Consider the following 22621-nt stretch of genomic DNA (forward strand, 5'->3'; position numbering starts at 1 on the left):
GGCAGTGCGAGTGGAGATGGGGGGGGGGGCGGCCGAGTCCAGAGTTAGGCTCCCTGCCACGAGGGCTTGTCTGGGCCGAGTGGAGAGCACTGGCCGAGATGCCCTCCGTGCCCAGGCGGCCAGGCCAGCCGCTGTGTGCCCTGCCGCTGGTACAGAAGCAGCTCCAGACGTCCCGCATGGAGAGCTCTCTCTTGTCTTCACAGCGCGGTCAAGAGGCGGTCTATGACCCGAGGGGTGAGTCACCGTCTCCTCAGCCACCTCTGTACCCAGCTGTCATGTCTGCTTCAGGGGACTCAAAGGGATACACACCATATCCAGACTGTGTCCCTCTGTTTTGCATATGCTTCAATTTACTGCTCAAATTCTTGTTCTTAAACATTTAGTGATGGCTTGGGGGTCCAAAAGACATTACACATCTTCAAGTAGTTCCCAGAGTGGGCACAAAACCCTCATGAGATCCAATCCAGGCTGTCTGCCTCTACCCAGTCCTGACAGGCTGGGCAAATAAGGGAGCCTTGCAGGGTGGGAAGGCTCACACACATTCATTCAGTCACTCAACAAACATTTTCAAAGCTCCAACAAGTGCCTAGTGTTCTGGATCTCCACTGCCCGGTGGGGCCAGGCCTCAGGTCCTTGCTTCATCCTTATGAGGCCGGGACAGGCTGCTCAACAGAGACAGAACAGGGGAAGGAGTGATACCCACAGCTGTCCGTCACTCTCTTCTCTTCACACAGGATCTGGCCATCCCCACGGCTTAGTACCCTTCCAGATACCAGACTTCTCATTCACTTTTTATGTTACAGAACAGGGTTTATATAACAAATGAGAAAAACGTCATGACCACACAGCTGTCCTCAGGTTCTATCACTACGACCTGTTACAACAGAGTCCAGAGGAAGAGGATAGAGAGGGGGACCGACTCTCAGCTTTACGTGCTGTGGTCCCACTTACTAACAGTGCTCCTTTGAGAAGGAAGAACTGTATTTCTTGAGATTAAAAAGGAGGTACACATGACCATAAACAGATGTAAACCTGATTTATTTTTAAGGAAAATCAGCATTTAGGTGGAGAAGGCATTCCCAGAGTGGTTACGTGCACTGGGAAATGCCGCGTGTTGTATTCAGGGAGGGGTCTTAGCTGATTCCCACAGATCCTTCGTTTCAATCACACTGGTGAGCAGTGGACATGCGGTACACAATTCAAGTAAGCTCCCTGTCTAGGAGACCCCGGAGACCACCTGGCACAGAAGAGAGAGCTCTGCTTCCAAATCACACCCGAGCCGTCACAAATTCACGGCCGTCTGTCTCTCTAGGCCTGGGGGAAACTTGTAAACTGAGGACAAGACAACTGAGGGAGACACAGCCAGCCTGCTGGGGAGGAAGCACTGCACTGCTGGTTTCTCATCTTTTACAGGCAAGAAGATACATTTGGTTATTTTTTAATTTTTTTTTTTAACATTTGTTGGCCTTGTTTAATCAATGTAATTTCAGTTTGGAGGCCAATCTAGAATGTATTGAAATTAATGCACTGCTCCCATTCATCTTTTAGCAGATGGTTTATAGGGCGCACCCCAACCCCCCCAGAATCTCGATCTTTCACGTTTTATATTCAAGGCAGCCGTTGTACATTTCACTTGACTTCTCTGGGCCAGGAACTCCTGCCCTAGGGACCGGTTATGCTGAGCATCTGCAGGATGCTCTTCAGTGCTCAGTGCCACATTCCTCCCACCACATGTGTAGTCCTGCACCGGGTGTGCTCGTCTGAGACTGTGCAACACCATTCTCTTGGCTTTAGTGTTGGGTGGGAGAAGTGTCAGGAAAAGTTCCATGAACTAGAAAGTAACTCAAGCGGCAAAAAGAACACAAGGACTTAACAAATTTAGTACATGTTCCCAAGAGCCAAAAAACAATTTTAAAACATGAAAATCCCCTAGAAGCCTTCACTATGGGGACTTCCACACACAGCAGCAAGGAAAACCTTAGGGGAGCCAAAAGTTTGTTTTTTCTTTCAAGACATTTGCTTATAATATGCTCATGCTGATCTAGGCCGTATTCTTTTCCAGGTGTCTTAAGTACAGTGATAACAACCTGCAGTTTTTCAGATCTTGGTTGTTTCACACAATCTTTTCAAAGGCCCAGGTCCACTGGACGTAAAGTAAGGTAGAAGAGAAGGCACAGACCCCCAGAGCGCTCTGCCGGGCCCAGAGTCCCTTCGTCACAAGAGAAATCTTTTCTAGCATTTTCCATTTTACATCTTAGGTTATTTCTGATACAAATTATTAAAGCCATCCAACTTTTAATTGTTTTGATGGCCTGAAATTTCCTTTGAAAATAAGCTGGGCAACTTCTCTTCTCTCTCAGGAAATCAAAGAGCAGGAGATTGATGACACAGTCATTCAAACACTGGACAATGATGGAGATGGCAAACGTGACTTCTAGGAATTTGTGGCCTTCGCTGCCATGGTTGCCACTGCCTGCCACAAGTTCTTTGAACACAAGTGAACTAAAGAAAACAGCTAAGGGGTTCCTGTAACAGAGACGAAGGTCACGCGAGGAAGCAGAGAGCAAGGGCTCGAAGGCCAGGAGCTGCGCTTTCTAGTGTGTTGTAGCTAATTAGGAAGCTTGATTTGCTCTGTGAATGAAAACTTGAAAACTTTCCAGGGGCTGTTTGTAACGGCCCCGTCATTATTTCTGCTATATTAGGCATACATGTTAGCTGGCTGGTCCCAGGGGCTCTTGGTAATAATCATTCAGGAAAGTCAATTCTCAGTCATAAAGCAAGTGCTATACCGGCTACCGTGGCTGTGTAGAATCCTAACCCAGAAAAAACAAACTACCAGAAATGACTCCAGACGTTTGTAGTTTCCTTGTCGCCGCTACATTTTTTGTTTGTTTGGTTCATGTCTGTTCACTTTATTTTCTGAGGGGGAGAAGGAGAACCTTAGAGAGCAGCCACGTCTTTGTATTTGCATCGCTAACTGCCTTTTCTGCCAATTTCCTGGTTTTTAAAAAAATTTTTTAATTTATTTATATTTATTGCAGTAACATTGGACTATAACATTATATAACTTTCAGGTAAACATTTTAATAGATTTTGCTTTCTGTGTAGATTATATCATGTTCACCACCCAAAGACTAATTATGGTCCATCACCACACACATGTGCCTCATCACTCCCTTCTCCCCCCCCCCCCCCCCGCTCCTCCCTTCCCCCTGGTAACCACCAATCCAATCTCCATTGATATGTGTTTGTTTGTCATTGTTTTTATCTTCTACTTATGAGTGAGATCATATGGTATTTTACTTTCTCCCTCTGACTTATTTCACTTAGCACAATACCCACAAGGTCCATCCATGTTGTCACAAATGGCTGGATTTCATTGTTTTTTATGGCTGGGTAGTATTCCATTGTGTATATATACCATGTGTTCTTTATCCATTCATCCCTTTATGGGCACCTCCATTGCGTCCAAGTCTTGGCTATTGTGAATAATACTGCAATGAACATAGGGGTGCATGTATCTTTATGTATTTGTGTTTTCAAGTTCTTTAGATAAATACCCAACAGTGGGATAGCTGGATCATATGGTAAATCTATTCTTAACTTTCTGAGGAAACTCCATACTGTTTTCCATAGTGGCTGTACCAGTTTGCACTCCCACCAGCAGTGTGGAGGGTTCCTTTCTCTCCACGTTCTCTCCGACACTTGTTGTTTCCTGTCTTGTTAATTATAGCCATTCTGACCAGAGTGAGATGATACCTCATTGTAGTTTTGATTTGCATTTCCCTGATGGTTAATGATGTTGAACATCTTTGGATGTGCCTATTGGCCACCCATATATTTTCTCTGGAGAAATCTCTGTTCAGATCTTTTGCCCATTTTTTAATTGGGTTGTTGGTTTTTTTGTTGTTGAGACATATGAGTTCTTTGTATATTTTGGATATTAACCCCTTATCTGATATGTGGTTTGCAAATATCTTCTCCCAAGCGTTAGGTTGTCTTTTCGTTTTGTTGGTGGGTTTCCTTTGCTGTGCAGAAGCTTTTTAGTTTGATGTAGTCCCATTTGTTCATTTTTTCTTTTGTTTCCCTTGCCCGGTCAGACATGGTATTTGAAAAAAATGCTGCTAAGACCGATGTCAAAGAGCATACTGCCTATGTTTTCTTCTAGAAGTTTCATGGTTTCAGGTCTTACATTCAAGTCTTTAATCCATTTTGAGTTGATTTTTGTGCATGGTTCAAGATAATGGTCTACTTTCATTCTTTTGCATGTGGCTGTCCAGTTTTCCCAACACAGCTTATTGAAGAAACTCTCCCTTCTCCATTGTATGCTCTTGGCTCCCTTGTTGAATATTAGCTGTTCATAAATGTGTGGGTTTATTTCTGGGCTCTTGATTTTGTTCCATTGATCTGTGTGTCTGTTTTTGTGCCAGTACCATGCTGTTTTGGTTACTATACCTTTGTAGTACATTTCAAAATCAGGGAGTGTGATACTGCCAGCTTTGTTCTTTTTCCTCAGGATTCCTTTGGCTATTCAAGGTCTTTCATTGTTCCATATAAATTTTAGGATTCCTTGTTCTAGTTCTGTGAAAAATGTTGTTGGAACTTTGATAGGGATTGCATTGAATCTATAGATTGCTTTAGGAAGTATGGACATTTTAACTATGCTAATTCTGCCAATCCAAGAGCAGAGATTATCTTTCCATTTCTTTGTGTCTTCTTCAATTTCTTTGAACAATGTTTTATAGTTTTCAGTGTATAGATCTTTCACTTCTTTGGTTAAGTTTATTCCTAGGTATTTTATTCTTTTTGTTGCAATTGTAAATATGACTGTATTCTTAATTTCTCTTTCTGCCACTTCCTTGTTAGTGTATAGAAACGCAACTGATTTTTGTATGTTGATTTGTATCCTGCAACTTGACTGTATTCATTTATCATTTCTAAAAGTTTTTTAGTGGATTCTTTAGGGTTTTCTATATATAAAATCATGTTGCCTGCAAAGAGTGACAGTTTCACGTTTCCAATTTCGATCCCTTTTATTTCTCTTTCTTGCCTGATTGCTCTGGCCAGGACTTACAATACTATGTTAAATAAGAGTGGTGAAAGTGGGCATCCTTGTCTGGTTCCTGTTCTTAGAGGGATAGCGTTCAGGTTTTCTCCAGATGAGAAGATGTTAGCTGTGGTTTTGTCATATATGGCCTTTATTATGCTGAGGTATTTTCCTTCTATACCCGTTTTATTTAGAATTTTTATCATAAATAGATGCTGTACCTTGCCAAATGCTTTTCTCTGCATCTATTGAGATGATCATGTGATTTTTATTCTTCATTTTGTTAATGTGGTCTATCACATTGATTGATTTGTGGATGTTGAATCATCCCTGCATCTCTGGAATAAAACTCACTTGATCATGATTTATGATCTTTTTAATGTGTTGTTGTATTCGATTTGCTAGTATTGTGTTGAGGATTTTTGCATAGATGTTCATCCGTTGACAGTGGCCCGTAATTTTCTTTTTTTGTGTTGTCCTTGTCTGGTTTTGGTATCAGGATAATGTTGGCTTGTAGAATGACTCAGAAGCCTCCCCTCCTCTTCAATATTTTGGAAGAGTTTGAGAAGGACAGGTATTAAGTCTTCTTTGAATGTTTGGTAGAATTCACCAGGGAAGCTGTCCGGTCCTGGACTTTTATGTTTTGGGAGGTTTTTGATTACTGTTTTATCTCCTTACTGATGGCTGATCTCCTTACTAATCAAATTCTCTGCTTCTTGATTCAGTTGTGGAAGGTTGTATCATTCTAAGAATTTATCCATTTCTTCTAGATTATCCAATTTGTTGGCATGTAGCTTTTCATAGTATTCTCTTATAATCTTTTGTATTTCTGTGGTGTCTGTTGTAATTTCTCCTCTTTCATTTCTGATTTTATTTATTTGAATCCTCTTTTTTTCTTGGTGAGTCTAGCTAAGGGTTTGTCAATTTTGCTTATCTTTTCAAAGAACCAGTTCTTTGTTTCCTTAATTTTTTCTATCTTTTTTTAGTCTCTATTTCATTTATTTCTGTTCTGATTTTTATTATTTCCTGTCTTCTGCTGATTTGGGGCTTTGTTCTTCTTTTTCCAGTTCCTTTAGGTGCACTGTTAGATTGTTTATTTGGCATTTTCCTTGTTTGTTGAGGTAGCCTGTATTGCTATAAATTTCCCTCTTAGAGCCACTTTTGCTGTATCCCATAGATTTTGGCATGTCGTATTTTCATTTTCATTTGTCTCCAGGTATTTTTTGATTTCTCCTTTGATTTCTACATTGACCCAATAATTATTCAGTAGCATTTTGTTTAATCTCCACATTTTTGTGGCTTTTCTGATTTTCTTCCTGTAGCTGATTTCTAGTTTCATAACTTTGTGGTCAGAAAAGATGCTTGATATTATTTTGAACTTCTTAAATTTATTGAAACTTGTTTTGTGGCATAATACGTGATCAGTCCTGGAGCATGTTCCATGAGCATTTGAAAAGAATGTGTATTCTGCATTTTGGGGATGGAATGTTCTCTATATGTATCTGCTAAGTCCATCTGGTCTAATGTATCACTTAAGGCCAATGTTTCCATATTGATCTTTTGTTTGGATGATCCATTGGTGTAAGTGGCGTGTTAAAGTCCCCTACTATTATTGTGTTACTGTCTATTTCTCCTTCTATGTCTGTTAATAATTTATATATTTAGGTGCTCCTATGTTGGTGCATAGATTTTTACAAGTGTTATATCCTCTTGTTGGATTGTTCCCTTTATCATTATGTAGTGCCCTTCTTTGTCTCTTGTTACAGTTTTTGTCTTAAAGTCTATTTTGTCTGATATAAATACTGCTACCTCTGCTTTCTTTTCTTTGCCATTTGCATGGAATATCTTTTTCCATCCTTGCACTTTCAGTTTGTGAGTGTCTTTAGGTCTGAAGTGTGTCTCTTGTATGCAGCATATATATGGGTCTTGTTTTTTTTATCCAATTGGCCACCCTATGGCATTTAATTGGAGCATTTAGTCCACTGATATTTAAAGTAGCTATTGGTAAATATGTATTTATTGCCATTTTATTCCTTATTTTTTTCTGAGTGTAGTTGTTCTCTGTTTCTTTTTTCTTCTCTTACTCTCTTCCCTTGTGGTTGATGGCTTTCTTTAGTATGTTTGATTTCTTTCCACTTACTCATTGTTTATTTATTATAGATTTCTGGTTTGTGATTACCATGAGGTTCCTATATAATATTCTATGAATATAGCAATCTATATTGAGTTAATAGTCTCTTTAGCTTGATCTTTCTAAAAGCTCTACTCTTTTACTCCTCTCCTCCCACATTTTATGTTTTTGAAATCTTATTTAATCTCTTATTTTGTGTGTCTATCCACTACTCTCTTATCATTGAAATAGGTAATTTTAGTACTTTTGTCTTTTAACCTTCATATTATCTCAGAGGTGGTTGATCTGCTACCTTTACTGTATTTTTGCCCTTACCAGTGATTTTACTCCCTGGGTTTTTTTTTGATAATTTTCTCATCCCTATTGATGGCCCTCTCTTTCCCACTTAAATAAGTCCCTTGAGCATCTCTTGTAGAACTGGTTCCTTGGTGATGAACTCCTTTAATTTTTGCTTGTCTGGGAAGCTCTTTATTTCCCCTTCCATTCTGAATGATAACCTTGCTGGATAGAGTATTCTTGGCTGTAGGTTTTTTCCTTTTCATTACTTTAAATAAGTCATGACACTCTCTTCCAGCCTGTAGGATTTCATCTGAGAAGTCCGATAATAGCCTATGGGTTTTTTCTTTATCTGGCACTTGTTGCCTTTCTCTTGCTGCTTTTAGGATTCTCTATCTTTAATTCTTGACATTTTAATTATAATGGGCCTTGGTGTGAGTCTCTTTGGGTTTGTCTTATAGGTGCTCTCTGTGCTTCCTGTACTTGGATGTCTGTTTCCTTCCTTAGGTTAGGAAAGTTTTCACCTATTATTTCTTCAAATAGATTCTCTGCCCCTTTGTCTCTCTCTTCTCCTTCTGGGACTCCTATAATATGAATGTTAGCACACTTGATATTGTCCCAGAGTTCCCTTAGACTGTTCTCATTCTGTTTACTTCTTTTTCCTTTTATCTGTTTAGCTTGAGTGATTTCCTCCAGTGTTTCATCTAGCTCACTGATCCATTCTTCTGTATCCTCTACTCTGCTATTTGATGCCTTTTAATGAATTTTTCATTTCCAGTATTGTATTCTTCACTTCTGATTGGTTCTTTTTTATATTTCCCAATTCTTTGTTGACGTTCTCACTGTGTTCATCCAGTCCTCTCCCAATATCAGTGAGCATCCTTATGAGTTTTTGCTTGAACTCTTTGTCAGGTAGATCACTTATTTCTGTTTCATTTAGTTCTTTTTCTGGGGTTTTGTCTTGTTCCCTTGCTTTGAATGTATTCCTTTGCCCCCTCACTATGTTTCTTTCTCTGTGCTTATATCTATGTATTAGGTGAGTCAGCCATGTCTCCTGATCTTGGAGAAGTGGCCTTATGTAAGAGATGCCTTATGAGGCCCAGCAGTGAGCTTCCCTCTCATCACCAGTCCAAATGTTCCAGGAGTGACCCCTGTTGTGGGCTACTTGTGTCTTGTTGCAGCAGGGTTGCTCTTACTGCAGGTACTCAGGGAATCTAGGCTTTCCCTCCCTGGCTGGCTATTTGTAAATCTGGTTTGGGGAGCCCCAGCATCATTGGCTACAAGGGCTAATAGCACACTCCTGTTGCAGTTTTCCTGTTAAATGGGTAGGCACCCAGTGTAGCTGGGTTCTAGGCTCAGGGGCTTACAATTGCTATAGGCCTCAGGCCTGCAAGCCTCTTGTCATCTCTCTCAGGATTGCAGCTGAGTGGGGCTGGCCCTAGGAACAGGAGCACACAATTGTTTCAGGCTTTGGAAGGGGGGCTGATCCTCTTTGTGGCTGATTGTGAAGCACAGGTCTTCTGCCACTGATAAGCCCCATCCCAAATAGGTCCACACACACCATCAACACAGTCCTGGCCTATGCACACTTCCCAACCCCCTGGAGTGTACCCAGTCACCCCACTGCAGAGGCCCTCACCTCTCCACCAACACCCCCAACAGTTCACCTGCTCCTCACACAGACTCTGCCCCGCAGAGGCAGAAACCCTTGCCTGCCTGTAGAAATCAAGACAACCAGTCTATGCAGGCAAGCAAGTAGGCTGAGGGCTTGCTGTTGGGTGGGGCTGGTCCACAGGGTGGGCTGCCTGCCCTGGCTGAACTGGATTAAATCTGCCCTCTAGTGGGTGTGGCAGACCCCTGGGATGACAGGCTAGGGAAAGAATGTCAATGGTGTCTGCCAGCATCTGTGTCAGCATACCTGTACTAGGTTACAATGGTCACCACCAATGTCTCATTCTCTGGTGATGTCTCACCTCTCACTGAGATGCACCCAGAGCCTACCAGGTGAGTCTCTTTTCACCAAAGGTCTGTACAGCTTTCTTTCTGGTGACTTTAGGTTGCTCTCTGAGACAGGTGAATTTGTGCATGGGTCCTTTAAGAGCTGGGTTTTTTACAGCTGTAAAAGAAATATTTTTGTATACTCCTCTTTTTCATTTAATACTATATTACATACATTTTCCCATGTTGCAGAATATTAGAGAATTGACATATTTGTCCTGGACCTACTTGCTCTAAGGCCTAGGTCTGCTTATATATTACCTAATTTTTAAAATCCCTATGACAGTCTCTGAGGTAGTATATGCCTGTAAACATTTTTAAAAAGAAAAAGCTGAAAGGGCCAGCCCGGTGGCTTAGTGGTTAAGCTCACTAAGTTCACATGCTCTGCCTCAGCAGCCTGGGGTTCACAGGTTTGGATCCCAGGCACAGACCCAGCACTGTTCATCAAGCCAAGCTGTGGCAGTGTCCCATATAAAACAGAGGAAGATTGGCACAGATGTTAGCTCAGTGACAATCTTCCTCAAGCAGAAAGAGGAAGATTGGCAACAGATGTTAGGTCAGAGCCAATCTTCCTCACACACCAAAAAATAAAAAAAATAAAAATAAAAACCTGAAGCCCGAGAGGTTATGTAACTTGTCTCAGGTCAGACAGCCAATAGTGACCAACTCCAGCAGGAAACTGGATCTGTCAGAGTCCAAAGCCCTTTCCACAACCCCACACTCTCCCAGTGAGAGTGGGAGAGATGAGATCCTTCTCAGAAGACCATCAAGAAGGAAAATTAAGGCAACGTGAACTGTAGCCCCAGGAAGAGATGTCACCTTGTCATGGGAGTGGGTTCATGACTTCACAATGTGGGCCATCATCAATTCAACCTGCCAGATGACCTTGACCATGCTTTATGCTTGTCCTGTTTAGATTTGGGGTTTGGATAGCCCCACTTCATCTTGGAAAGCAGTTTTCATGAGATGTGGCTAAAACTGATCAGTGTTAAGTGGCTGCAAAGATGGCGAACCAGAAGGCTCTGGCTTTGCTACATGAAGGAAGCTGGTGTTGAGGCTAGGGTGTGGCTAAAAGTTGACTGAGAGGTCCCCAGCAAGCGACCACTGGACAAGTTAGTGCCTGTGCCACCAAGCACAGCATCTTTGAAGCTTCTGGCCACACCTTTGCCGTTTGGCTGATTCTCTCCTCACTTAATGAACCAAAGACATGAGCTGTTCTTATTGATGCCCAGAGGAGATGGCTCTTTGTTGGAGACTGTCTCCCTGTCCTGTGGATGTGGCATAGTAAGACAATTTTCTTGTTCTAAAAGGCAAGATTATCTAAACTACAGGAGTGAAAATTAATGGAGAGGTGAAAGACTGCAAACAATGACAGAGTCTTTCGGCCTCCCTCCCTCAGTAGTAAAGCGGGCATGGGTCTACCCCTCACATGTGCACCTCGCCATGGGCTGCAGTGGGAAGAATCAGCCTTAGCTTTTACCATCTGTCTTGTCTATAATGACGCTGTGAACTCCATTTGTTTTGAGAATGAAATTCTGTGGCCATTAAAATCATTTATGTTCTCTAATAAATGAAAGAGGTTGAATTTCATAGTTCAATAAATGCGCGCCTAAATCCAGAGACAATGAAAATTAGGTATTTTAAAAACTGATCAAATAAAGAAATCTTAAAGGAGCTGCACCTGTTAACATTCATTCAACAATTCTGGACACCTGCCTTCCATGTGTCGGCCATAGACTCCGTCAAGGGTCCCTAGTGGATGCTTCCAGGCTAAGGGGAGAGAGAAGGACTGGGAGGGAAGGAGCTCCCGAGGCTGCAGGTTCAACAGGCTGAAGGCCAGATCTCAAAGGAGTGAGGGGTGAGAAGGCTTTAAGGCTGAGAGGCTGTGACAAGGGAGGGGGACGGTGGGGCTTTGGAGATGGACTAATTCTGGATGATGACCCGGTCTCAGCCTGTGGCCCCAGAAGTGAAGTTGTTGAAATGGAGTGGAGGTGACAGTCATGAGTTGAGAAGATCAAGGGACTCTGAACTTTGGGTAAGGGATGAGCCATCCATGTGGACACTTAGCCAGGATGAAGGCAGGAGCCGGAGAGGAGAGGAAGATGGGAAGTGGGGTGCTAAATTCTCGGCAATGTTGGGGAGTGGCCTGGGGGCCATTAGATGACAGTGATACAGAGGGGGACAGAGTGGGATAGCCAGCAGGTATGAGCCTCAAAGAAGTCAGAGTATAATTAAATTCACTGCAGTAACCTAAGGAAGTTATAAGGTATTCTGTGAAGACCACGTTTATTTGCCCAAATTTTGGGAAGTAAGCAATCAGGCTCTTTGTGTGGATGGCTCTAGGGAGCAAGATGTTAGAATAGAGGGGATCAGAGACAACACTTCTAACCCCGTTCCTCTGCAGATATAGAAACTCATGTCTATAGTCACTCAAGGCCACAGCTGGCCAGACTGACTTGCTCAGTCCAAAATTCAGTTAAAATAGTGGGAGGCCAACAGAGAGACAGCATCTTAGGAGTCTGCCTGCCTTCAAGGGTCGCACAGAGGATAGAGTTCCCTCGTACCTGCTACAGCTTTCCACTTGCCCTCACTGTTTTACTTTTTTCTCCAAAGGCAACAGCATGGACCAGTTCAGGACTCTAGGATTTAATTTCTCTAGAGAAGTCATTTGCAAACTAGCAGCTGTGTCATTCTAGAAGCCTGGTCAGGGGGAAGTGCTCTCAGACTCTTCAGTCTGATGTGAGAGTGGTCAGACCCTGTGAGGTCATCTGCACATGCACACTATAACCAAAAAGAACCTGGAATGATGTCCAACATCTGGAGAGGAGCAGTTGCGTTACTGTTTTGGTTATGCCTCATTAAAAGCCACGTTTTAAAAAATATGGGCCAGCTACAATACAATGAAATTAATAGGTGGTAACCAGTATTAAGAGAAATTAAATAACAGGAGAGAAAATATCAGGTCCAATCCAGATGCCTTTGAAATTTTCTTTCAGGTGTGTATATGTGTATGTGTGTACATGGTGGGTCCTGTGTGTGTGCTAAAATGATTCTCAGCAAGATTTAAAATTCCAAGGGATGCATTATTTTTAACTATATTTTTATTAACTAATAATATTTAACTTTAAATTAATTTTATGCTAATTCAATTCAAACAATTCAGTGGAGGTTTTTTTTTTTTTTGGTGAGGAAGATTAGCCCTGAGCTAATATCTGTTGCCAATCCTCCTCTTTTTCCTGAGGAAGATTGGCCCTGAACTAACATCTGTGCCAATCTTCCTCAATTTTATACGTGGGACGCTTGCCACAGCATGGCTTGAGGAGTGATGTGTAGGTCTGCACCCAGAGTCTGAACCTGCAAACCCTGGGCCACCCAAGCGGAATGTGCAAACTTAATCACTATGCCACCAGGCTGGCCCCTCAGTGGAGTTTTTCTTGTTTTTTAAGGCTGGGAACATTTATTTAAACAAGGAAATGAGGCTTATCCTCTATTGTGTCCTGGAATGACTTTTTTTAAACTCAAAATGATAAGAATCAGAATTAAATATTTTCACGAGAACAAGTTTAATCTTCGCAAGCAATCATGAAATCAATGACTAAGACTCTAGAAGCAGTTTTTTCAGAGACTGTAATTCTCTACCTCAAGACTTATGGATAAGCAAATTATAATTTTTATCTCTAAATCTTTCTTTCATCTAGTCATTCATCATTAACTAAAAATTCATCTGCTTACAAAAGACACATCCTGTTTTGCAGGTCACATTGTTGACTGAAACAAAGTGACAGGAGCAAAGGGACAGTTCTGGCTGCAGAATTAATGGGAAGCCAGGCACAGTCACCAAACCTTTTCAGGCCCATCAGGGCACAATGACTGACGGGCACATTTTGATGGCTGCTGTGGAGGACCGACCGGCTCCCTAAGCCTGCGTGGATCAGGACGGTGTGTAAGCGAGTCAGGAGGAACACGGGGACTCGAGCACCTTAACGGAGGGTTTCGATGCCTTGGATTGTTCACGCACTGTTTTGGTCAGGCCGGAGTTTTCAAAACATGGGCTAGCTACAAACAAGGAGACTATTTACCAGGTAGTGACTGGCACTTAAAATCAACAGCAGAACAGAAAACAGCAGGTGCTTTGTGAAAGTTTTCTTTTGGTTTGTGTGTGTGTGTGTTTGACAGTGTGTGTGGGTCCTCCTGTGCGATGCCTTTCTTATTAGGGATCACAGTCAAAAAAGTTTGAACCTGTTACTCTCAGGGACGAGAGGGTGGACGCAGATGTCCGGTTCCCACTGTGCGTCCTGGGTTCTGACTTTGCCTCCGGCAGAAGCTCAGAAAAGGGTCCAGGGAAGGGTTTTGCACAATCTTACCCACAAAGCCAGGACACAACTGAAACAAGATGGTGCAATACTGGGCCCTGTTCTGAGGCGCTTCACCCGCCTCCATTCCTTCCCTACAGGGAGTCACACGACCCTTTATAACAGGTGCTGTTGTCACTGCCCTCATTCCACAGATGAGGGCGATCAGGCAGAGGCAAGATCTCACCACTAGTTAGTGGCACAGCCCATCGGACGCCAGACTCTTGATCTCTACCCAGCGCTGCCTGATGACCTGCTCCAAGGGGATCCGTCCTGGGCTTGGCGCTCTCAGTCCATCTAACTCTCCCAGAGTTACTGCAGTGGCTCTCAGATGTTCGATTGCAACATTTCCCACACAGAGAAAGCTCCCATCACTGCCAATGCCCATCATCGCCCTCATCACTTGCGTATCGCCTGATGTGGGCCTGGAGCTGTTCTTATTGCTTCACATATGTCCTTTCCCATGAAACAACACACATCCTTCGTATGAGTAAGTGCCTCATCTGTTTTAGTCTAGTCTGTAAAAACAAAACCCTACTGGTTTTTTAACCCACTGCATTGATTTCACAACCACTAATGGGTATAATCCAGTTTGAAATAATTCTCTAGCCTCTGTCTACCAAGAGGTAAAACTACTTGTGAAGGAAATGAATTAGTAAGGAATTGAACCACTCATTTTCTCAAGTGAAGGCCAGCTCTGCTTTGTGAGAGTTCACCAGTGTCACCATTTGATCGGCCTGTGTCTACTGGTGGGCAACCTCCACACCACGGCACAGCAATGGGCAGTTATGAAGTGTTTCCACACACACCATCTGACCTAACTTTCACAATATGGCACGTTGAGCATTACCATCCCCCTCATGGAGCGAAGCTAACAGCTTCAGAGAGGGGGAATGACCCGCTCAAGGTCTTTCAGGTGAATCAGGAAGGAGGACTTCTGACCCAATATTGCATTTCTTTCTTTTCTTTTTATAATCTGTGTCTCTTTTTCTGATTGCAAAAACAACATGAATTCCTTATTTGAAAGTACTCTAAAGTGCCAAGAAGAAAGTAAAAATTACCCATACGCCCTTCTTAGTGATAATCCCTTTTAACGTATTTGGGTATTTCTTATTGTTTGGGGTATTGTTTATTTTTGCTTTTATGAAAATAGCCTCGCCTTAGGTAGCCCATACAGAGACAGGCGAAGCAGCAACCGCTTCAGCGGAAGGGCTGTTCCTGCCAAAGCCTCCCCAGCCAGGCCCCTCCTCTTCCTCCTTTCCCTGAAGACACCTCACAGTTCCATGCAGAAGAGGTGGTGGGCGTGGGGGGACAGACTCATTGAGCCAGACTCAAAAATTTGGGGACATTAAAGGTTCAAAATAGAAAAAAATGGGTTTTCTATCTAAAACTAATTCACACCAAGGGGGGTTGATGGAGGAAAGAGTGTTATGCAGACACCCCGGCCGTATGACCCTTTGGAAACAATCACCTGTATAGAGAAATGTGTTGGAGTGTCCTCCCACCACGACGTCCACGCCCTTCACTTTCTGAGCGATGAGTTTATCCATTTCAAAACCAGAGTGTCCCAGTGCAATAATTTTGCTCACATTTAGAGTTTTCAGCTTATCTACTTCAGGCTGCAATGCAGTGATTTCATCTTCAAATACTAAATTCGTTCCTAGGGAACAAAATAAGTAAAATAGATATTTAGTAATAGTAATTTTTATTATATTATATTGCTCATTATACATACATGTCAAGTAAAAATACCTTAATCTACTAAAACTCTTAAATCACTACGACCAAAACATATTTATAAATTAAACATAAAACCCCTACAAAGCCAATAAAAACTCACATCAAGATCCTCAGTTACATTCACTGAAGGCCGCACTAATTTAAGGTTGTGGATGATAGCATGTCGCTTAAATTCCATCTCAAACTATGGGGAGGTGTTAGATTGGAAAGCCTATCTGTTTTTTAAAATCTATTTTTATATTTACACTTCCATGGTGTCAACGCAGAAAATGCCTGAGTACATAAGAATGATGAGCTACGTGCTTGTCCACTCGTCACGCCGTACACCTCAAACTTACACAGTGCTGTATGTCAGCTATAGCTCAAAAACATTTAGTAACTCTAAGGCTTTTTTTGCAAGTTCAGGATAATCAATCTTCAAACTTAAAACTGTCAGTCAGTAGTCCTTGGACACCAATCTTAACATGTCAGGTGACAACCCCGTCTTGTTCACTTGATGAGGTCAGCATTGGGGCACCCCCGAGCTCTGCACTAGCCAGGGCCTCACCAAGTACTGTGGGCACTGGCACGTGCACATTCTGTCCCGGCTGCTCACTCCCCACAGCGGTACCAGCCGATCGCCTGCCGGCTCAGGTCGACTGCACAGTGGCCGCTCCGTGAGCTGCAAGCACGTGCTACCCAGCACGGCAAGACCCCGGTCTCCCTGTCTCTGCAGCCAAACCTCAGCAAGCCTGACGTCTCATGGCTTTCACTGGCAGAGAGGAGACAGCAAACACAGATGCTGCCCTGAAGTCACGTCCAGTACTCTGTGACAAGGGAGCCCTCCAGATGATCCAGACTCCTTTAGGCTAAATTTCTAAGAACCATCACTAAAATGAAAATGTCAAAACATGAATAACATCTCAAAAGGAACGTTCAGAACCCAGGAGTCTTCCATCTCCAGTCTGAGAAGGATTCACCTCTCCAAAGAGTGACAAGACTACTGAACACATCCCTGTGATGCTGAGATGTTTAGGAGTCTCTGTGCTCCAGGGGGGACCTCAACATTAGTCAACTCAACACGAGCAAATGAGCAGGGAAGATAAACGGCACGGCTGCACGCAGAGCCAGGGAGGCCCCGGACTAGGCACTTGAGACTCAGCAGCGCACGGATGCGTGCGGGTTTGACCAGCAGTGTTGCCAGGAACTCACAGGCAGCATTTAGAAATCAGGAGTTGCAAGAGCTTTGCCACCACTGTCTGCCTTGAGAAGGTCAGAAACAGTCTGCCCCTTGCCAGTCACCTCAAGAAACCCAGGACTCCTGGTCACCCCTGAGTGCTATGTCACCTTCGTGGGCCTCTCCCGGAGCCTCCCTTTAAACTGCCCCCTCCCCCATGCCACACTTGACCCTTCTGCCTCCTGCTCAGTTTTTCTCCCCAGCACTTACCACCTTCCAACCAGCAAACGTTTTACTCACTTATTCTCCCACTAAACACGTAAGCTCCAGTGGGCAGGGGCTGTTTTGGTCAGTGTCCCTGGTATATAGACAGGCACTCCAGGGAATGAATGAACGAACGAATGACTATTGAGACTTTCAGAGAATGCTACCACCTTGTGCTTCAGTTTGGCTGGCAGGAAGGAACAAAAAGTTCAGAGAAATGCCTCTGAGCACAAAGGCATGCGCTCTCCTAACACATCGGGAAGCTCGTGGGGTCAGTCACCACACATGCAGAAAGCCTGGGATAGAGGTATAGGAATTTCATTATCCAGCTAAAGTAAACTAAATGTGCTAGAAACACAAATTGTACCTGTGGGTGCCCAGGCCACCGGGACTGGAGGAATGGGGCTGGATTAGGGGCCAGAGATCTGTAGGAAGAGCCCACACTGGCTGCTGGGCCAGTGGTTTTGGAAGAACCAAGTGTCTCCAGAAACACTGCTCCATACCCCAGCTCCTGCACGAGTCCCCACACAAGCCAGCCTTTCTCTCCTGGAGCTGCTGGAAAGAGCCCCGCCCCTGCAGATCCTCTTCCTTTGTACAGCCTGATAAAGGACTAAAATGGGTGCCGTCAGAGTCCCAGCAAGGCCGGTCGGATTTCTGGAGCCCCACGGCTCTCCATGAACACCCCCCGTCTCATTGGTGACTATGAAAGAAGGGAGGGGCTGGCCTCGTGGCCGAGTGGTTAAGTTCGCGCGCTCCGCTGCAGGCAGCCCAGTGTTTCGCTGGTTCGAATCCTGGGTGCAGACATGGCACTGCTCATCAAGCCACGCTGAGGCAGCGTCCCACATGCCACAACTAGAAGGACCCACAATGAAGAATATACAACTACGTCCTGGGGGGCTTTGGTGGGAAAAAGGAAAAAATAAATAAATAAAATCTTTAAAAAAAAAAAAAGAAAGAAAGAAGGGATAACACTGTCCTCCAAATCACGCCAGAACTCCTCAGGCTGGCGTTCGGGAGGCCCTACAACTCACCCAGTCCTCACCCAACTTCCTAGCTTCCCCTCCTCAGAACCCCTGTTCCAGGAAACTGAACTATCTGCTCTTTTGTAACTGTGGTCCTACACTTCCCTGCTCTCCTGTGTTCATTCCAGCAGCACGTGCTGAAAACTTCCTGTCCACCGGGCACCATGCGGCACACGGAGCAGTGGCTGAGGCAGACAGGGTCCCTGTACTCACGGAGCTTGTGTCCGACCTCACTTCTGGAATGCCCTTTGCCCCACGTGCTTCACACGGCCCTCCGGGGGCCTGGGAGCTTCTTCCCCAGGTCTGTCTGACTCCAAGTTGGCCACCACTCCTTTCACTCACCTTGCCCAGCCCTTCCCCCTTCCCTGACTTTGTTTTTGACTCTCTTATGGCATTTAATTACATTCTATCCTAAATGAACACAAAAACCTGTGGATGGAATACAACCTATGGAGACACACAATTCTTCAATTATTCAACAAGTCCACATCTTTATCCAGAGACCCTAAGCTGGCCTCTATACTATGTTCTAGATGTTCACTGAGAGGACACCCAGGCTCGGTCCTCAGGCTGCTCAGGCTAGCGCAGGAAGCTAACAGGAAGGGACGAATGCAAGAAGGGGAGGTGCTCAGGCGGAGGTGTTTTCTGGGGTGTTGGGGACCCAGAGCAGGAGCGTCCAACCCCATCTGGATGGGCTGTCATGGGGGAAGCGGCTGGGCCACTCACCCCAGCCCTATCCACACTGGCAACTGGTTTGTTAGAAGTTAGGCAGCCTGGTTCACTCTGTGGTCTCCACCTTCTCCTCTTTGCAGCAAAGCCCTAGGAGGCCCCAAAACCAGCAGCGTCCCCGAGGCCCAGGGAAGGTCTGGTCAGCCATGCAGTGCGGTCTGCAGGGGGAGGGGGGTCCGTGGGCAGGCTGGTGGGGTGGAGAACAGCTGAGGCTGTCAGTGGGCTCCCTCTGGCACAACCATGTCCCTCTTGCTCAGAAGGCACCTCCAAAATAATTCAAAAGCCAGTGACTTGTCACGTCCATAACTGCCCTGTGGTTCCACAAGGACCTCAGCAATAGCCATTGAGCGAGTGTCATGTGGTGAGCAAAGGCCTGGTCCCCTGTGGGACAGACGTCTATCTACCACCTGGAGTGCCTGACAACGTCATCTCCCCCACCAGTGGAGACAGCCTCATGCCCCTCGCCTTCACGCGGCTGCAGGGCCCTCCCCGCTCAGGAGCAGAGCCGGGCTGCTCAGGGCCAAGAACCACAGACCTTCCTGCTGTTGTTTCTAATGGTCTGGACCTACTTGAATAACAACAACAATAAATATATTATTTTTCTAATTGTCAAAAATTATATGTCCTTTATTAGTTAATTCTTCACGAAAACCTTTGTTTCTAGATAATGCTAGCTCCTACTTTCCCTCTTTTCTTCAAATATGGAAAAAAATTAATTTGGATAATTTAGAGAAAATGTCATTTTTATTCTCATTGTCAAAGTGTTTCAGTGAAAGAGTTTCTATAAAAGTGGTTCAAAAATGCTTCTTGAGGGGCTGGCCCTGTGGCCGAGTGGTTAAGTTCGCGCACTCCGCAGCAGGCGGCTCAGTGTTTCGTTGGTTCGTATCCTGGGCGCGGACATGGCACCGCTCATCAGACCACGCTGAGGCAGCGTCCCACATGCCACAACTAGAAGAACCCACAACGAAGAATACACAACTATGTACCTGGGAGCTTTGGGGAGAAAAAGGAAAAAATAAAAAAATCTTTAAAAAAAAAAAAATGCTTCTTGAATGGTCTTAAGATTATATATGTATCTATGTGTGTACATATCTATATACAGATATAGCAGATATATATTAAGATATATACCATAAGACCATTCAAGAATATACATGTTTCCCAGAAAGCCAGATACAACAAAGTCATTAAAACTACAAGAGATAAATAATGAAAAGGGAGAATGGAGAGTTAACTAGCCATATAAAAATCATACTAGAAAAGGAAAGACAAGGTAAGTTGAGGGAAAACCTTAGCTCCGGGCCCCCGGGCTCCGCAGGCAGAAGGGCAGTGAATTATGTGGCTCCATGCTCCAGTGAATGACTCTGCACTGTTTAGCACTGGATAGAAATCACCCTCTCGTCCAATTTTGAATGCACTGAATTACTGCACTGTTTATGTCAACAAAGCAGTTCATTGAGCAGAAGGAGAATGTCTTTAAGAAGCAGCTTAGAACAACATGGAAGCCACCAGTTGGGTTTCATCAATGTCATCCTAAGTTTGCCATCTGTCCAACACCACACGTTGTTCCTCCTTTTACCCACGGTCCATAAAGATAATGCCAAGTTCTGATTTAAAGCATCTATTTTCAAGTATCGAATGCTATAAAAGTAGAAAATACCTGGATTTGAGAGAAAAGGGGTTTCTTTTGAAGTGTATCCAACAATCCCCACAAGTTCGGCACCAACAGAAAGAATTTTATACGGCAAATAAAGTCCGGATATTTGGGACGCTAGCGGCCCCTTTGCTTTAATATTTGCACTCAGAATTGGAAAGTTGGCCTTTTTGAGGAGCGGATCAATCAGTCCTTCTACACCGTTATCAAATTCATGATTTCCCAGTGCCTGGTGGAAAGGGAAAAGAGAAAAAGAATTAGGCACGCCGGAACTTCTAATAAAAGCATACTTTAAGGAATGTTCCATTAGACCAGCGGCTCCCAGGCCCGGCAGGGCTCTAGGGGACCGACTGAATGTCCTCTGTCCTCCTCACCCCCCGAGATTTGACTCGGTGCCCCTGGGGTTGGGCCCAGGGACACTCACATAATCAGGCTGTTTAAGAATTGCTCCCCACGTCCCGCATCCCCTACTGAAGGTGGCATCAATGTGCATGAGACTCGCCTGGACGGCTGGCGAGATGTCCATCGTCCTGCCATCCCCAGGTCTGGGAAGGTCTGAGAGTCTGCATTTATTAGGCTCCACCCAGCCTTTCATGTTCCCTTTTCTGTCATAAGCCCACACTTCAATCCGCCAACCCAATTATTCCAACCACCCTCTGCCAGGTGGAACCGTTAAAATCAAAAGGACCTTAACAAAAGGTGACTGGAAAGGTATTGTAGGGAGAGACCCCAGAGGCCTCTCTTCCTCATCGCATCTCCTCGGGCATTCTTCCCTTATGTTCCCACAACTGTTTTTTCCCAAGAGGACTCCGTGGTCTAATCCTTCTCCCAGAGGCAGGCAGGGGATAGCACTCTGCATTGCAGAGCGGGCACCGGTTTCTTCCTTGGCAGCTCTGGGCCACCCTGACTTTCATTCCCAGCAGTTTCATGTCTGAGGAAGAACAGGATGGTGAAATGATGGATCACACGGCCCTCAGGGCATGCTAGACCGCTCTTGGCACAGGGCTCTTCCAGGCGCTGCCATGCTTTCACGCAATGCTGCCCTCCCCCGTGCCCTGCGTTCTCCATTCCTCACTGTTCTGAGTGCACAGCAACCACTTTCACATCTGGCAGCTTCCCCTGGAGTAACATTGACAAAACACAACATGCCAGCCGCCTCCTCTGAGAAACTTTCCACTCCTTTCTCCACCGGCTCCTGGAATGAGCCCATCTCCAAGACGCACCTACCCACCCGCTCTGGCTGCAAAGGCGGTCTTGCTAACTTAGTACTTAAACCAGTGAGTCTCAAACCTTTTAAACACCACCCCCGATTTTGCTTCACTTTGTGGGTCATCTGGGAACAGGCCTGGAAGTGCTGGCTGGTGACCTCTCAATCTAATTAGGGCCTCTTCTCTCATAGCCCCCACTCTCTTCCTTGCTGACAGATTCCTCACTCTAACGGCATGTTCGTGGGGGCCTGGCCAGAGTGAGTGCTCCCTGAGCCACTGTGTCCTGCCACCTCCGCCCTTCCTGGCACTGTAGGCCCTCACCTGCCACGCAGGCACTCCCGAGCATCTGCGGCTCAAAGGCTTGTGTATGTTATGTCCTCACATGTGTGTTTATACAGAGAAAGCAACACAACGTCTTCAAATTCCCACATATCTGCCTCACCAGTTAAACTCAGCATTTCTGAATTTGCCTTTCCCCTCAATCTCTGAATATCTACTCATTTTTATTCTTCCTCTTACCTAATTTTCTTGTTGTTAGTGCAGTGGAGTCAATGCCGACTCCTCACTGTGCACAGCAGAGCGGAGCCCTGCCCTGTCGTTTTGTGCCACCCTCTCACCTTCCAGCGCTGTAGCAGACCGTGCCCTGCTGCTATTCATAGGGTTTCTAGGGCCAGTTTTTTCAGAAGTGGGTGGCCAGGTCCTTCTTCCTAGTCTGTCCTAGTCTGTAAGCTCCACTGAAACCTGTCCACCATGGGTGACCCTGCTGGTATTTGAAATACCGGTGGCAGAGCTTCCAGCATCCCAGCAACACACAGCCACCACAGTGTGACAACTGACAGACGGGTGGTGTGGTTCTCTGACTGAGAAATGGATCGGCCCCATGGCAGTGAGAGCATCGAATCTTAACCACTAGACACCATCCAACTGCCACGTGGATATTTCCCCCAACATCTCACAGGCACCCCAAGCTTACTGCTCTCAAAGCCCCCTCCTCAGGGAGGTTTCGTGCTGTGAGGTTGGGATTATTAATATCCTCACTGGACA

At 44.8% G+C, this 22621-nt stretch overlaps 1 protein-coding gene across 1 annotated transcript in view; it reads right to left on the bottom strand.

The window, feature by feature from the left end:
• The window catches only part of NT5E (5'-nucleotidase ecto), a 59454-nt gene that overhangs the window by 15280 nt on the left and 21553 nt on the right, over nucleotides 1-22621 (bottom strand). The window contains exons 2-3 of the mRNA XM_046675804.1: nucleotides 20376-20598; nucleotides 15276-15464 (exon numbers count right to left, since the gene is read on the bottom strand). Coding sequence (XP_046531760.1) covers nucleotides 15276-15464; nucleotides 20376-20598 — 412 coding nt within the window. The remainder of the gene's footprint in view (nucleotides 1-15275; nucleotides 15465-20375; nucleotides 20599-22621) is intronic.

Source organism: Equus quagga, chromosome 11 (assembly GCF_021613505.1).
Source record: "Equus quagga isolate Etosha38 chromosome 11, UCLA_HA_Equagga_1.0, whole genome shotgun sequence".
In the NCBI taxonomy this organism is placed as follows: Eukaryota; Metazoa; Chordata; class Mammalia; order Perissodactyla; family Equidae; genus Equus; species Equus quagga.